General features: G+C 40.0%; 1 protein-coding gene across 2 annotated transcripts in view; it reads right to left on the bottom strand.

The window, feature by feature from the left end:
- VCL (vinculin) overlaps positions 1-15,090 on the bottom strand; it is a 117,417-nt gene that overhangs the window by 25,498 nt on the left and 76,829 nt on the right. For both annotated transcript variants that reach the window (XM_044239868.1, XM_044239867.1), the window contains exons 7-10: positions 10,150-10,240; positions 9,175-9,322; positions 5,127-5,280; positions 4,280-4,455 (exon numbers count right to left, since the gene is read on the bottom strand). In XM_044239868.1, coding sequence (XP_044095803.1) covers positions 4,280-4,455; positions 5,127-5,280; positions 9,175-9,322; positions 10,150-10,240 — 569 coding nt within the window. The remainder of the gene's footprint in view (positions 1-4,279; positions 4,456-5,126; positions 5,281-9,174; positions 9,323-10,149; positions 10,241-15,090) is intronic.

The raw sequence follows: 15,090 nt of genomic DNA, 5'->3' as shown, positions 1-15,090 counted from the left end.
CCATCCTGTCACAGACACTATTTACATTGAGATGATTTGAATTGCTCTACAAATGCTAATGGGATGACAAATTGCTAATGATTATTATTAGCTTAGTTTGGAAGGAGAGTGGTTTATTTGGCACTAAAGTAAGAAATTAATTATTTAAATTCAGATTGCATTATCCCAGTTAAAACATTAAATATGAGTTTAAGTCCGTCTACCTCAGTCAAGCTCAACCATTTGGTCAGCTGAGCTAAATCAAATATCACTCAGTCAGCCATCATGGGAAATGCTAGTTCCCTCAGAAACTAGGTGGGCCCAAGTAGCCATGTATGTTGTATAACAGTAACTGAAGTAGTTATAGAACTAGTTATAATAGAACCAATAATAGTACAATCTTTTTTCTTTTCTTTTTTGAGAGAGTGAGCATGAGCAGGGGTAAGAAGGTGGGTGGGTAGGGAGATGGAGACGCAGACACCCCACTAAGCAGGGAAACTGGTGCAGGGCTTGATCCCAGGATCCTGAGATCATGACCTGAGCTGAAGGCAGACACTTAATCCACTGAACCACCCAGTCGCCTGGAAGTACAGTCTCTGGAGTCCCAACTCTGACAGGTACTATTGCAAAGACTCATATTATTTAATCCTCACAACGACCCTTTGAGGTAGATACCAGTATTATCCCATTATTCAAAAAGCAAAACTGAGGTGCTAAAAGGTTGGACAACTCACCCAAGGTCCTATCACTTCCTTCGGTGGACTCAGAATTCAAACCCAGGCACTCCATCTGACCTCCCGAGTCCTCCCTCTTAGATACTTACATTGCTATCAAGTAATTCTCTCGTCTTCACCATAACTGATTGAACTGGTTATCTAACTCAAAGAAAACATGGCCATAGTCAAGCAAGTCACCTACTTCTGGTGTGCATAAGAGTTACCTGGAATCTTAGCTTTAAAGGCAGATTGTTAAACCCACCATCAAGAAATTCTGATCAAGGGGCACCTGGGTGGCTCAGTGGGTTAAAGCCTCTGCCTTCGGCTCGGGTCATGATCCCAGGGTCCTGGGATAGAGTCCCGCATCGGGCTCTTTGCTCAGCGGGGAGCCTGCTTCCTCCTCTCTCTCTCTCTGTCTGCCTCTCTGCCTACTTGTGATCTCTGTCTGTCAAATAAATAAATTTAAAAAAAAAAAATCTTAAAAAATTTTAAAAAAAAATTTAAAAAAAAGAAATTCTGATCAAGTATGTTGGTATAGGGGCCAGGGTATACATTTTTTACAACCTTTTCCGGTTGATTCTAGGGTAGGCTGTCCATACTTCAAAACTTCAAAAACACTGCACAGTCAACTAGTGGTAGATCTGGAAATAGAAAGTAATACTAAGCCTGGGACATGGTAGGTCAAAGCTAGATGGAGAACCCAAACAAATTCAGCACACAGAGTGAAGGAGACAGCATACCATACAGCTACTAGGAGATGGAGGAAGAAACTTAGGGCTGCCCCCAGACCTGGCCATACTTCAAACAATTATGTTCCATTAGATGCCTCTACACATTTCTAAAAAACTTCCACTTCTTACTTGAGTTAGTTCCTTGCAAGCAAAGAACTTCAACAATAGCATCAACACAGAAATAAAAAGAAAAACCATAATATATATCACGAAGAGAGATTACTGCCCCCAAAATCCCACTGCAAAGACTTCAGATTCTAACCATTATGAACATACAGAGAGTCTGATGCATTCTGTATCTCAAGTCCACTTCGAGAGAATTTCAGGCTAATCTTATCTGTCTCACCAATAAACATAAACATATTAGTCTACCTGCCAAAATGACTAATTTAGAGACTCTCTTAAGAACTCCTTTGTGAGGGGCAGCTGGGTGACTGGGTTAAAGCCTCTGCCTTCTGCTCAGGTCATGATCTCAGGGTCCTGGGATCGAGCCCCGCACAGGGCTCTCTGCTCAGCGGGGAGCCTGCTTCCTCCTCTCTCTCTGCCTACTTGTGATCTCTGTCTGTCAAATAAAAAAAAAAAAAAAAAAAAATCTTTAAAAAAAAATCTTTAAAAAAAGAAAAGAACTCCTTTGTGACTTTAAATTTCTATATCTTCTCCATTATAAAGCTGGACAAAGAAGGTGTTTACCATGGCTCTGATCATGTACAGGAAGCTATGTACATGCATACATTATAGTAATAAGTAATTATGGCGTGCCCCTGGGTGGCTCAGTGATTAAGCATCTGTCTTCAGCTCGGGTCATGATCTCAGGGTCCTGGGAACAAGCCCTGCATGGGGCTCCCTGCTCAGCGGGGAGCCTGCTTCTCCCTCTCCCATTCTCCCTGCCTGTGTTCCCTCTCTTGCTGTGTCTCTCTCTGTCAAATAAATAAAATCTTTAAAAAAAAAAAAAAAAAAGTAATGATGGCATATGACCACATAGGGAGGTTTGCCTTTAACACTCTTACCATTAATTCTTTCTTCATCATTAAGAAACATTAATGAGTATCTGGTATGTATATGAAATTGTGGAGGATCTTTAAAACAAATTTTCTCCTTGAGTTTTTTATTTTTTAAGTTTTTATTTATTTATTTATTTATTTATTTATTTGACAGACAGAGATCACAAGTAGGCAGGGAGGCAGGCAGAGGGGCGGGTGGGGGTGTGGGGGGAAGCAGGCTCCCTGCTGAGCAGAAAGCCTGATGCGGGGCTTGATCCCAGAACCCTGGGATCATGACCTGAGCTGAAGACAGAGACTCTAACCCACTGAGCCACATAGGAACCCCTCCTTTGAGATGTTGTGTTGTTGTTGTTGTTGTTGTTGTTTAAATTTGACAGAGAGAGAGAGATCACAAGAAGGCTGAGAGGCAGGCAGAGAGAGAGGAAGGGAAGCAAGCTCCTGCTGAGTAGAGAGCCCGATGCGGAGCTCGATCCAGGACCCTAGGAACACGACCTGAGCCGAAGGCAGAGGCTTTAAGCCACTGAGCCACACAGGCGTGCCACCTCTGAGTATTTTTCAATAAGAATCCAAACAGATTATATAAATGGATTAAGAGTAAGAAATAGAAATAGATCTAACTCTATAGACATTATATTTTACAATTGTCAAATTATTTCTTTTCTCCACCTAAACAATTCAAGATTTGAGGTATAAAACAGTGATCCTCAAATGATCGAGCTCGGTATACAATCAAACTTGAGCTGTTATTTAAGTTGGTCTCCATCATAACCTCCTGCCTAAAGTGTATCTACTCTGCTCCCACCCATCTCCTATTTCACAGTTCTAGCTACGCAGGAATGTGCCTTCTTAACCAACATTGTCCCCTTGGTCAGTATAAGACTTGAAAGAACTTTAAGGTACCAGTCACTGAAGAAAGAGTAGGTACTTTCCCATGGAAGAAAAGGGAATGAAATATGCAAGTTACATGAAAAGCCAAATCTCACAAAATACTTGACTATGGTTACCCCTGGAGAAGGGCTGAGGCTGGAGGACCGAGGTGGGGAAGAAGCAACTTTTACTTCTGACGTTGTATTCTTTTTTAACGTTCTTTTAGCACGTGCTGCAGTTTGTTTAAGAGAGAAAAATATTGGTCAAAAGAACAAAAGCAACACTTCTTTTCTATATAATCAAAGTAGATGCCATCAACGTCTTTAAAAAGCAGCAGCTGTGGTGAGGACATTGTATTTAAGAATCTTTTATAATGTTTGCATAAGAAATAACATTGCTGGGGAAAGAAGAAAGCATCTTCTTGTGCCCCACCCTCCTCCACAGAATCTTTTCTTAGATAGCCACAGAAAGTATTTCCCTCATGCCTGGGAAACGGTTATGCCACAAACATGATATAGCAGGGAAAGTCCTAGCTTAGAAATTAAAAAGTAAGGGCGCCTGGATGGCTCAGTTGGTTAAGCAACTACCTGACGGCTCAGGTCATGATCTTGGAGTCCCTGGGTCGAGTCCCACATCCGGCTCCCTGCTCAGCAGGGAATCTGCTTCTCCCCTTGACCCTCTCCCTCCCAAGCTCTCTCTATCTCTCATTCTCGCTCTCTCAAATAAAGTCTTTAAAAAAAAAAAAAATTAAAAAGTAGATCTCAAAAAAGGAGTTCTTTTGAAATTTATTCTTTTAAAACCATGTAACCAGCAAGAAATCATTTAACCTCAGTTATGTCAATAATAAAATAGAAGTAATATTTGACCTAGCCATGTCACACAGAATCAATGAGAATATAGTGGAATAACATCATACATGAGCTTAACCTACAGCATTCAACTATTTATGTGCCTGGGGAAGAAAAGAGAGAAATTAAATACATACTGTCTCCGTAGATCTGCTAATTTAGAAGTCAGAGCAGATATTTCCCCAAGAGAACGTAGAATGTCATCTCTCTCTTTAGGATCATCACATAATTCTGCTATCTTCCGAGCCTCAGTCAAAGCCCCTCGAATCTGTTCTTCTCCTTCTGGCCCTCCATTTGGATCTGCAAGCCAATTCTACATACACAGAAACAGAAAAGAAGCACATTGAGACCTCCTCATAAACCAAGGCATCAGAAAGATTTCAAAAGTAATCACAAGGAACACCAGTAACCATTTTATAATGCTGATTCTAATTCTTTTACCCAGGTTCTTAGCTCAGGTAAAATCAGATTGATCCTTCATCTTCTTTTAAGTGATTTTCATCCCCATAAGAATAAACACTTTCACAAGCTTCATCTTATCTTTGACTTATATATTAATTGAACTTCCCAAACATTTGTGTTTCTCTGTGAAATGCCTGAAAATTGTTTTATAGGAAAGCAGCAGCAGAAAACTTTAACCCTTTAGCATTGCTATGACCAAACATAGCTGGGAATTTTAAGATGAAGACCAGTTTTTGTACACTGTGATCTATACCAGGAGCTAGTAGTATTCTCTCAGTATTCAGAGTACTTCCTTTTAACTAAGCAAAGTATTCAAAACTAAGATCTCTATTTCAAAGTATAGACAAACAGGAGTCTAAACTTGTGGTGGGAGCAGAAGGGTTAACATTAGTAATTGCAGGGAATCGGTCATCCCTTAGAAACACCCGTCAATCACCCACAGTAAATGAGACAGACAGAGATGCAGGATAGTTATGGAACATTTGTCATTTATTGCCCACCTCTCCTGAAAATCGTTACTACCTGAGCAGCATCAATCTTCTTGGCAATGCTCTGCTTGGAGTTGGTCATAGCTTCCAGCTTGCGAGCTGCATTTTCCACTTTTGCTGTGAGCACATCCAGACCCTGCGACACCTGCTGGGCTTTCTGCATGGCCACGGGTGAGGCCCCTTGTCCTCTGCTCAAAACAGATGCTGTCACTGTACTCTCTCAAATACTTACTGGCAAGATATCATGAGATGCACAAATATGCCATTTTTGTTAACCTGCTTGTCTTTCTCCTTTCCTCCAGTACATCTGGGATAGCACAAGAAAATGCAGAAATAAAGCAGAACACCCAAACCCTCTACTTTCTCCTTCCACTTTTAAAAATATGCATTAGCTTTCTGGAACGGCAGTACCACTTTAAAGACCAGCCTGCAAATTTTGGTAATAATGATTCTCCTCTTGATGGTGATTACATAATCAAGTCTGAACTTAAGGGGGAAAATGTGCTTGTGATCTTCTTGCTATGGAGGGTTTGTTACCATAGTAATGTGTGCTTTGGGGAAAAAAAAATCCCATTAGACTGTCTTATATATGGGCAAGTATACACTGAAAATGTTTCAGGAGGTAGTATGCACAGTCTTACTGAAAGCACACCACACTGGGACCAAACAGATCTGTGTTCAAATCCTTACTCTTGGGAGCAATGAACCTTGTTTACGATGGGCTTCAGCTTTCTAACTTATAAATATGAGGGGTGGGGAGGTAACAGTTCTCACCCTGCTTACCCAACAGAGTGGCTTTAAGCAAAAGAATTAACCTGGAAACACTACGGCAATAAAGCAATACAAATATATGACTACTGCTGTTATTGAAGTCTCATTATTATTATAATAAACCTAATAAGAATCTTAAATGTCTACCTTCTGCTCCTATGCAATCTATAAGTATCAAAACAGTTGGTACAGAGGAGGGGGAAAAGCACTGTTGACAAGAAACTGGTTTCCCGTCCCCCCCCAACAAATTCCTGAAGAACTAATTTTACTATTTTCCTCTTTCAGAAGTGGTAGGCTACTAAAAGTGATGTGCATTATTAGACACTTGTTTTCTCTTTGTAAGAGAATGTTCAAGTTAAAATGAAGTAAGATTTGCTACCTTTTCATAAGCTCAGGTGTTTTAATCCACTCGGCCTAGGAAACTCTCCATGACAGGATGACAACTTGATCAGCCGGTAGAATGGCAAAGCTTATATTCCTAACCTGACCTTCTGACTGTAGGATGAACTCCACAACATCGCTGCTTCTCTTAAATGCAGCATGGACCAGTCATTCATTTACTTGTCCTCTTAAAATTCATCTTTATTTTTCATCTACACCAGTATCTGAAATACTGAACTCAATCATATTAATTGCCAGGTATTTATACTTGAGGCTTCCCTTTTATGTGCAGAGGAATGGAAGACTTTTGGGACCTTTTACAAGGTCCCAATTTACAATTTAATTTGCTTTTTTCCTTCAACTCTAGTAATTCATGATGGAGAAAACTTTTTGGTATAAAAGTCTGGCTGTGGGCGCCTGGGTGGCTCAGTGGGTTAAGCCGCTGCCTTCAGCTCAGGTCATGATCTCAGGGTCCTAGGATCAAGTCCCACATCGGGCTCTCTGCTCAGCAGGGAGCCTGCTTCCCTTCCTCTCTCTCCGCCTGCCTCTCTGCCTACTTGTGATCTCTCTCTGTCAAATAAATAAATAAAAATCTTTAAAAAAAAAAAAAAAAAAAAAGTCCGGCTGTGAAAATATAAAAATATTTCTGGGCTACATAATTTTTCATTCAAAATAAAAGTTTACTGAGTCCCGTGGCAGGAAAAATAGATCCTTACAACCTAGAAACCCTAGGTGACTGAAAAGAAGCTTATCAACGAGGAAATTGTTGCTGAGCCTCAGCCACGAAAATGTTAAACATGGAGGCGTATTTAACAAGGGCTAACAGGGAGATAGCTTGCTAATCTCTCATCAGGAAAGGACACTGCAGGCTCCAGTGTGAAGGAGGCCCGTAACTCCTCATCACTGTGTGAGTCTTCTCTCTTTACAGACTTATGGTCGGTCCCATACAGCAACCACCTTGTTCTCTTGCTCAAATTCATCTTTCTCTAAACACATACAACTGTGTATTTGAGAATTCCAAGTGAGAACTGTCTACCACACTGTGAAAAGGCTGCAGACAAAAGAGCCAGCAGTGAGAAATCAGAAGAGCCAAGAATCTTGTCAAGCTGCATTGGCATTTTTCCGAACAGGAACAGAACTCCTTTTTGTCCTCTCTGTAAAATTCTTGTCATGCTCATGACAGGGGAGACTGCTTCCCAGCAGGAGAAAAAGGCCCATTGAGCTCAATGAGATCACATTTATTTATGTAGTTCCTTCTCCCTAAAAGGTAGAGACTCTTGACCTGAAACCCCCGGAGCTTCCAGCCCTACCGTGAATCCACGAACCTCTGGAAATTCTATGTAATATTATATGGCACATTTATGGGCCTCTTTTTAGGTACAGGTTAATGGCTTTCATCAGATTATAAAAATTACTTTGACCCAGAGAAGGTTAAAGAACCACTCCTTTAAGAACTTGTATTCTTGGGCGCCTGGGTGGCTCAATTGGTTAAGCGACTGCCTTCAGCTCAGGTCATGATCCCAGAGCCCTGGGATCGAGTCCCACATCAGGCTCCCTGCTCCTTGGAGAGTCTGCTTCTCCCTCTGACTTTCTCCCCTCTCATGCTCTCTTTCACTGTCTCTCTCTCAAATAAATAAATAAAAATCTTAAAAAAAGAAAAAACTTGTATTCTTGGGGAACCTGGCTGGCTCAATCAGTAGAGTGTGCAACCCTTCATTTTGGGGTTGCCGGTTGGGTGTAGAGATTACTCAAAAATAAATAAACTGAAAAAAAAAAGAACTATATATAGAGAGAGATAGATACAGATTTTTTTTTAAGTAATCTCTTTATCCAACACGAAGCTCAAACTCACAGAAAGATCAAGAGTCTCACACTCCACTGACTGAGCCAACCAGGTGCTTCTTAAGTCTATTCTGCTAATACATTTGAAACCAGGTCAAACAGTGCACGTTAGTAACATGTCAAGGGGCATTTCTGAGGCCTGTCTCTGTGGAGACCCTATACCTTCTAATTATCCAAAAATGTTTCATGACATTCTTGAAGCCAAATTAAACTTCATCTATACTAGTATCTCAGCAACATTTCAGTTTTTCCCTAAACTCATATTACAAAATTCCATAAAAATGAGGATCTTTTAGGCACTTCATTGACGCTGTGGATGAGTTCCAAAAAAGCCTATATTATTCTGAGTTTTCTTAATAGCGAACTATATATATTTAGTTTATAGCAGGAAAGTTCTAAAAGTCAAGTCTTGAAGTAGGTAAAAGAATTATGAAACCAAATGAATAATGATGAAATAGAAACTCAAAAAAGCCTAGAAATAACCAACTTACACGATAACCCACTTAGCTGTTTTCTTTAAAATAATGTGAAATAATTCCAATGTTTTCACTCTTTGTTTCTTTTTCTTTTTTTTTTTTAGATTTTATTTATTCATTTGACAGACAGAGATCAAAAGTAGGCAGAGAGAGAGGAAGGCAGAGAGAGAGGAGGAAGCAGGCTCCCCGAGAAGTGGAGAGCCTGATGCGGGGCTCGATCCCAGGACTCTGGGATCATGACCTGAGCCGAAGGCAGAGGCTTTAACCCACTGAGCCACCCAGGCGCCCCTCTTTGTTTCTTTTTACCCATCCTTCATAAAACATACGCCTACCCATGCCAGACTTCACCACTTATTCATCATAAGTCTACAGCTAGAAACTACGATACTAGATTTCTATTCCAATTTCAACTACTACAAGGCATCTACCTATTTTAAAAGTTTATCAAAGGAAAAGTTCACTTCGATCTCAAAAGAACAGAATATAATAATTTGTGTTATCCATTAGTCCAAAAGAACATAGTAAAATTAGCAGAGACCTGCTCTCTAAACAGTCTATCGAAAGTTCCACCTGATCCATCACCTAACTAGGGTAAGAGCAGAGCAAATTTACCTGGCTCGGAGGTCAGCCACTTGATCAGTCATCTGCCCCAGCATTTTACAGGTTCCCAGGATCTCCCTGCGTTCTTTGCCTGCACAGAGTTCACCGACTTTTCCAGCTTCATCTAAGATCTGTCTGATGGCCTGCTCACCAGCATCCCCTAAAATAAAGAGATATTCAATATCTACACTGTTGATGCATTAATTATTTAGGAAGGATGCTTTACAAGTCATCTCATTCATGAAGGAATGGGTGATTTTAAACGACAAGACAAGTGAATAGAAGACGATACATACGATCGCTAACAGCCAAGCAGTGCCCTTAAACCAGAGGGTGAGGTTTCAACCACAGATACTTCTAAAAAAGACATTTGGAATCATATCCATCTGAGGATGATAAGCAGCTTGTGGTAAGCATATGGATGACAAAAATAGGCTCTACTCACTTAATACTATTTAGCACCTCTAACGTCCATTAAGCTTTTTGTATTCATTCAAATATTAATCTAAAACTGAATATTAGATCAGAAAATCCATAAAACCTAGCTCAATAATCCATTTGGGTCCTTACATAAGTCAACTTTGCTTTCTAATTCTTATTGGCATCACCATTTAATCCGCTTAATTAAGTACTTTGTTGACATAAATGGAAATCTGCCCAATGGGGACTAGAAGAGTTTTTATTCAAAATAATTACCTTTCCAATTCAGAGAAGAAGTGAACCAAGAATCTGGCAAAGAATGCCCAGTTCAGCTTGGCTAATTCCTCAATGGTGAGGGGTGACTAGTCATTGTCCTTTATCCTTCTAAGGACCAGTAACGCTTCAATGAGTCAAAACTACCAGAACATGCAGCATGTTCCTAAAAGTTGCAGTAGTTATCTCAGAATTATGAGATTACGGGAAGATTCATTTCTTTCTTTCTTTCTTTCTTTGCTTGATTTTTAGCTTTTTATTGTATCCATCAGAAAAGCAGAATCAGAGGATTACCTGGAGAGGCACTGGGGTCACGGAGCCAACCTTTGGCCTGGTTCAGTTTGGAGTCTATGGAGGCCAGTGCTCTCTTCATGGCTTCAGTGTCCTTTTGAAGAGAAATACAATTACATTCTTTGCAAAAACGGAGATACCATCATACAAAGTAAGACAGAGGAAATGTTACAGCACTTAACATACAATAGCTAAGGGAGTCCTACGACAGCCTTAAAAATACTTTCATCACACCAGAATGCTTATTTCTGTCAAAATGCAGCATGGTGCATGCAAATCTTCAGTTAATTCTATTTTGTTTTCTGGTCTCTCTACTGCTAAACTGTGAAAACTGGTAAAAATCACTCAAGCCAAGAGATGCTTCATGTCTGCAGCAGGAAAAAGCCCTGTAGTCACATGCCTCGTTATCAGCCTTCCATTCCACATTCATCTACCACAGCCCCCCCCCCCCCCCCCCCCCCCCCCCCCCGGCGCAGCCCTCCCTGCATCCGGGAAGCCTCATTAGCACGTGGCACCACAAATCACAGTAGTTCTACATCTTGCTCTGAAATACACAAACTCTCGGTGATATTTCGCTACACTTGGCATCACTGGCTGGCAAAAAATTTGAAAATTTTAATCTAGCAATTTAGTTTTAATTCCACAAATAAACCACTCCATATAATGCAAGAAAGAGAAAGTGTTATTCTGCCCTTCCCTGCCCTCCTCATCCTCCTCCTTCTTGGTTCCCTTCACCATCCTAACTCAGAAGAAGAGGCAGGATAAAATAAGTGGGTCTCAGGTGACTGTTTACAATCAGGATGCAAAATGGTTAGCATTAAACCCAGGACATAAGCATGAAAAGCTGAAGCAGACTTAAAAATACACCAATTGTTTGCTGAAGTTTTTAAAATACAGAAGAATGTAGAGAACAATATAATAAATACTCGTGTTCACTCGCACAACTGACAGGCTGGCTATCTCGTAAGTCTCAATTTAACACTTTAAAAGACAAGTGAGTGGGTGGCTCAGTAAGTTCAGTGTTAACTCTTGATTTCAGCTCAGGTCATGATCTCAGGATCCTGGGGTCAAGCCCCAAGTCAAGCTCCACGCTCTGCACCCAGTCTGCTTGGGTGGGATTCTCTCCCCCCTCTCACTCGGCCTCTCTACCTGCCCGCACTCTCTGTCTCTCTCTAAAATAGAAAACAGAATAAAATAAAACAAAACAAAAAGACAATTGAACTCCCTTCTGCTCTAGGGAACTGACTCTTAACAGAGTTCTATGCACAGAAGAACAGAGTTAACCTCTAAATTCTAGGCAATGCCCTGAATCCCTAACTTTTTTTTTACTTTCTGGTCCTGCAAAACTGGGGTTCTTAAAGGTGTGGTACCACAACTCTTCCACATGGGGGCATGAGGAGCATCCCCACTTCTGATCCAAACAAGACCCAGCACTAGGACAAAATAAGCTGAGGATAGCGCTCAGAGGCTTAATTTAAGGTCAGTAGCCTGACCACAACTTTTCCAACAGACCTATTCAATTTTAAGGACTCTCAGCTTTAGGATTTCCTCCTTTCCAATCTAAACAGAAACAGATCGTTCTCCTGTTTTAACCTCGGCTATCAAAGGCTTCTAAACAGCAAATTCTCAGTCTCGGCAACTTAACAGAAATGAATTAAATTACTGAAAAAAAAGTAAATAAAATTATGTTTTATTATCAAGTTATATGGAATTATGGAGGTTATCTCTCAAAAGAAGGCATTGAGTATCTATTTTGAAATCCATTTGTAATTAGTGCAAGTAGACAAATGGCATTTTTTAAGTGCTTTCATTCTCAAATGGCTCAATTATTTCCCTCCTTCATCTTGTCCTACGTTAATCTGCACAGCAAACCCTGAGTTTAAAAGTCAGCTTAGGCCTGATTCCAGATTAGCAAGACCCAAATCAATACCTGTTTAAAGAGAGACTCAGGGAACTCCCAACCTCAGAGAATTAGACAGCCTTTAGGGTATAATACAAATTACAGGACTTTGTCTAGGTACAGTAAGAAAAAAATTCACATCTCTTACAAGGGAGGTATGTGCACACTCTAAAGAAAAATTATATCCATGCAAAAAGGATTTAAAATCTGTTAACCATTTCTCTAGCACATTATTATTTTTTAGAGTGAAAAAAATGAGATTGATTTCATTTCAAAAGTCTGAATTCAAGGGGAACAAAGAGTAAATATTTTGTGTCTACTCTAGCATTAAAGGCTATTATTTGGGGGCACCTGGCTGGCTCAGTCAGTACAGTACGCTACTCTTGATCACGGGGTCATGAGTTCGAGCATCATGCTGGATGTGGAGCCTACTTAAAAAAAAAAATAAATAAAAAAGAAATAAGGCTAATAGTTTGGAAACTAATTTTAATTGAGGATTTCTTACATATTGGGTTCTGTTTTAGATATTGTTACCCCCTCGTTACTTCATTGAACCTCAAATTTAAATATAATTTCATTTTACAAATTAAGAAACAAGGGCTCAGTCCTACAAACTCAACTGATCTCAGGTTTGCTGGCATCAAACCTATCTATTTTAGATTAAATGAAACTCATGAATTTTTTCTTTTACCGGAAAGAGTGGCTGAAGATTCTTCTAACCTTCTGTAATAGTCAGCAAGGCTTTGTCTTGTTGATTTTGGATTTGGTTAATACTGCCCAGAAAATAAGCTCTAGAAATCAAATTCTTAAACCTCACTACCCAAAATGACTTATTTTATTCTTCATTGCCCAAAAACGATTTGGAACATAATGGAAAAATTAGCTTTGCTCTATTTGGTATCCTCAAAAATCACTGTATTTTTTCCTCCTACTAAAGCATGACTGGCCACCACACTTCAAGGAAAAAATCTAATTCTCAGGAAGTGAATAATTTACTTCTGAGTGGGAGATGATGTGACATCAGTAAGTTAAAATTAAGAGGTGCTCATTTTTCCCTAAAAATGACCCATGGCAAAGTTGAAATGAAGTTGCATTTTTTAAATTGGGAATTTCAGTTAGTTACCGAAGTTTTTAATAGCCTCAATTTTAAACAATTCTGATGATCTAAAACACTAAAACACTAACTGAAAGGACCACCTTAGATTCTTTTGTCACAGAGCAAGTTTTGAGTAATCATTTAAACATATTACACTTTAGGGGCACCTGGGTGGCTCAGTGGGTTAAAGCCTCTGCCTTCGGCTCAGGTCATGATCCCAGGGTCCTGGGATCGAGCCCCACATCAGGCGCTCTGCTCAGCAGGGAGCCTGCTTCCCTCTCTCTCTCTCTCTGCCTGCCTCTCTGCCTATTTGTGATCTCTGTCTGTCAAATAAATAAATAAAATCCTAAACATATTACACTTTAATGTCATATCTATTAAAGTAAAAAATATCTGTGGGAACAAATATTTTGGTCTTCTAAGAATCTCATATACACTTCTTTTGAAGGGTAATATTTATTATGGAATTGACAGAACTGTCATCAGCAGCATAAGAATCCTAGATATACTATAAACCAATTCACTGAACAACCAGGACTAGAAGTCAAAATTTTTTTTAAGATTTTATTTATTTATTTGACAGAGAGAAATCACAGGCAGGCAGAGAGGCAGGCAGAGAGAGAGAGAGGAGGAAGCAGTCCCCCACCAAGAAGAGAGCCCAACGTGGGACTCGATCCCAGGACCCCGAGACCATGACCCGAGCTGAAGGCAGAGGCCCAACCCACTGAGCCACCCAGGCACCCCTAGAAGTCAATTTTGAGATATATTTATAAAGAGTGAAATAACCACAACCTTGTGGTCAACCATACTATGTACCACAAAGCTTTCAGTTAAACTATGTCACGCCTAAGTACCCAGAGTACAATGTGGGTACAAAATAGGAGAGAAAAACACATCTTCATTTGAGTATTTTCTCTGTAAAATCTCAAATTTGGGAAAGAAAGAGTCTCCGCCAATCTCTTCTCTGGGTTTCTGTTGTTCTTCTTTTTCCCCCCCCTTTAAAGAGTGAGTGTTTAAAAGACCAGATTTAGGCATGCAGCTTTGGGGACAGCTGGCAGGGATCTGGTCACCCTCTCCAAGGTCCCCTTTACAGTAAAGCTCTTAGGAGGTCAGGCTTTAAATGAAAAACCACACTGGCTTGGCTCTGTCCCACATACACCAAAAGGTGGAAGGACAACCTTAAAAGAACTCCTTTTTATATGCTCTCCCAGGACCGAAACACTCCTAAAATGTAATACAGAGTTCGATCTAATGAACACAGAATAGTACGGAGAACCACAGATTTCCTCCTAGAGATAATCAAATGGAACTTTGGTAGAAAAAGTGAGGTCCTACAATGCCAGGCTCTAGAAAAATCTCGATATGGGACTAAGGACTCCCTCTTGTTTGCTGCCCAACCTACTCTCCCTTTTCCCACTGATACTTTCCCTCCCTACCCTCCCCACTCTGATGGCATTTCCACCCCTTAATCAGTGTTGTAAACAAAGATGTTTCTGGAAAGAATAAACAGTGGAGTAGAACAAGATCTTACAAATTACAATGAAGTGACGAGAGAAAGTTCTCTACCCCTGGACTTCTGGTAAGTTACCTTCCCAGGCTTTAGTTCCTCCTCTTTAAGAATACCTTCCCAGCTCTAAAATTCAATGCCAACTGTATGTGAACAATCAGATGTACCAACTGAAAGATCACTGTTTCAGGAGAGAAATGTCAATTGTTCTAACATTTTGGGCTTTTCTCCAATTTGAGGGGAGGAGCTAAAATATTATAAATGCCTGAATTTAACTTCAAGAGCTAAGTCCTTTACTATATTAGCTGCTAAAATAAAACACTCCTAGACTCATTAATAAGCTTACATATTGTCAAATCACTATGTGTATGCCTGAAACTAATAAAACATTGTATGTCAACTATATTTCGGTAATAAAAATAAAACACCTAAAGTAGAATC

This window comes from Neovison vison, chromosome 2 (genome assembly GCF_020171115.1).
Source record: "Neovison vison isolate M4711 chromosome 2, ASM_NN_V1, whole genome shotgun sequence".
NCBI classification, from domain to species: Eukaryota; Metazoa; Chordata; class Mammalia; order Carnivora; family Mustelidae; genus Neogale; species Neogale vison.
This window is presented reverse-complemented; position numbering and strand designations above follow the sequence as displayed.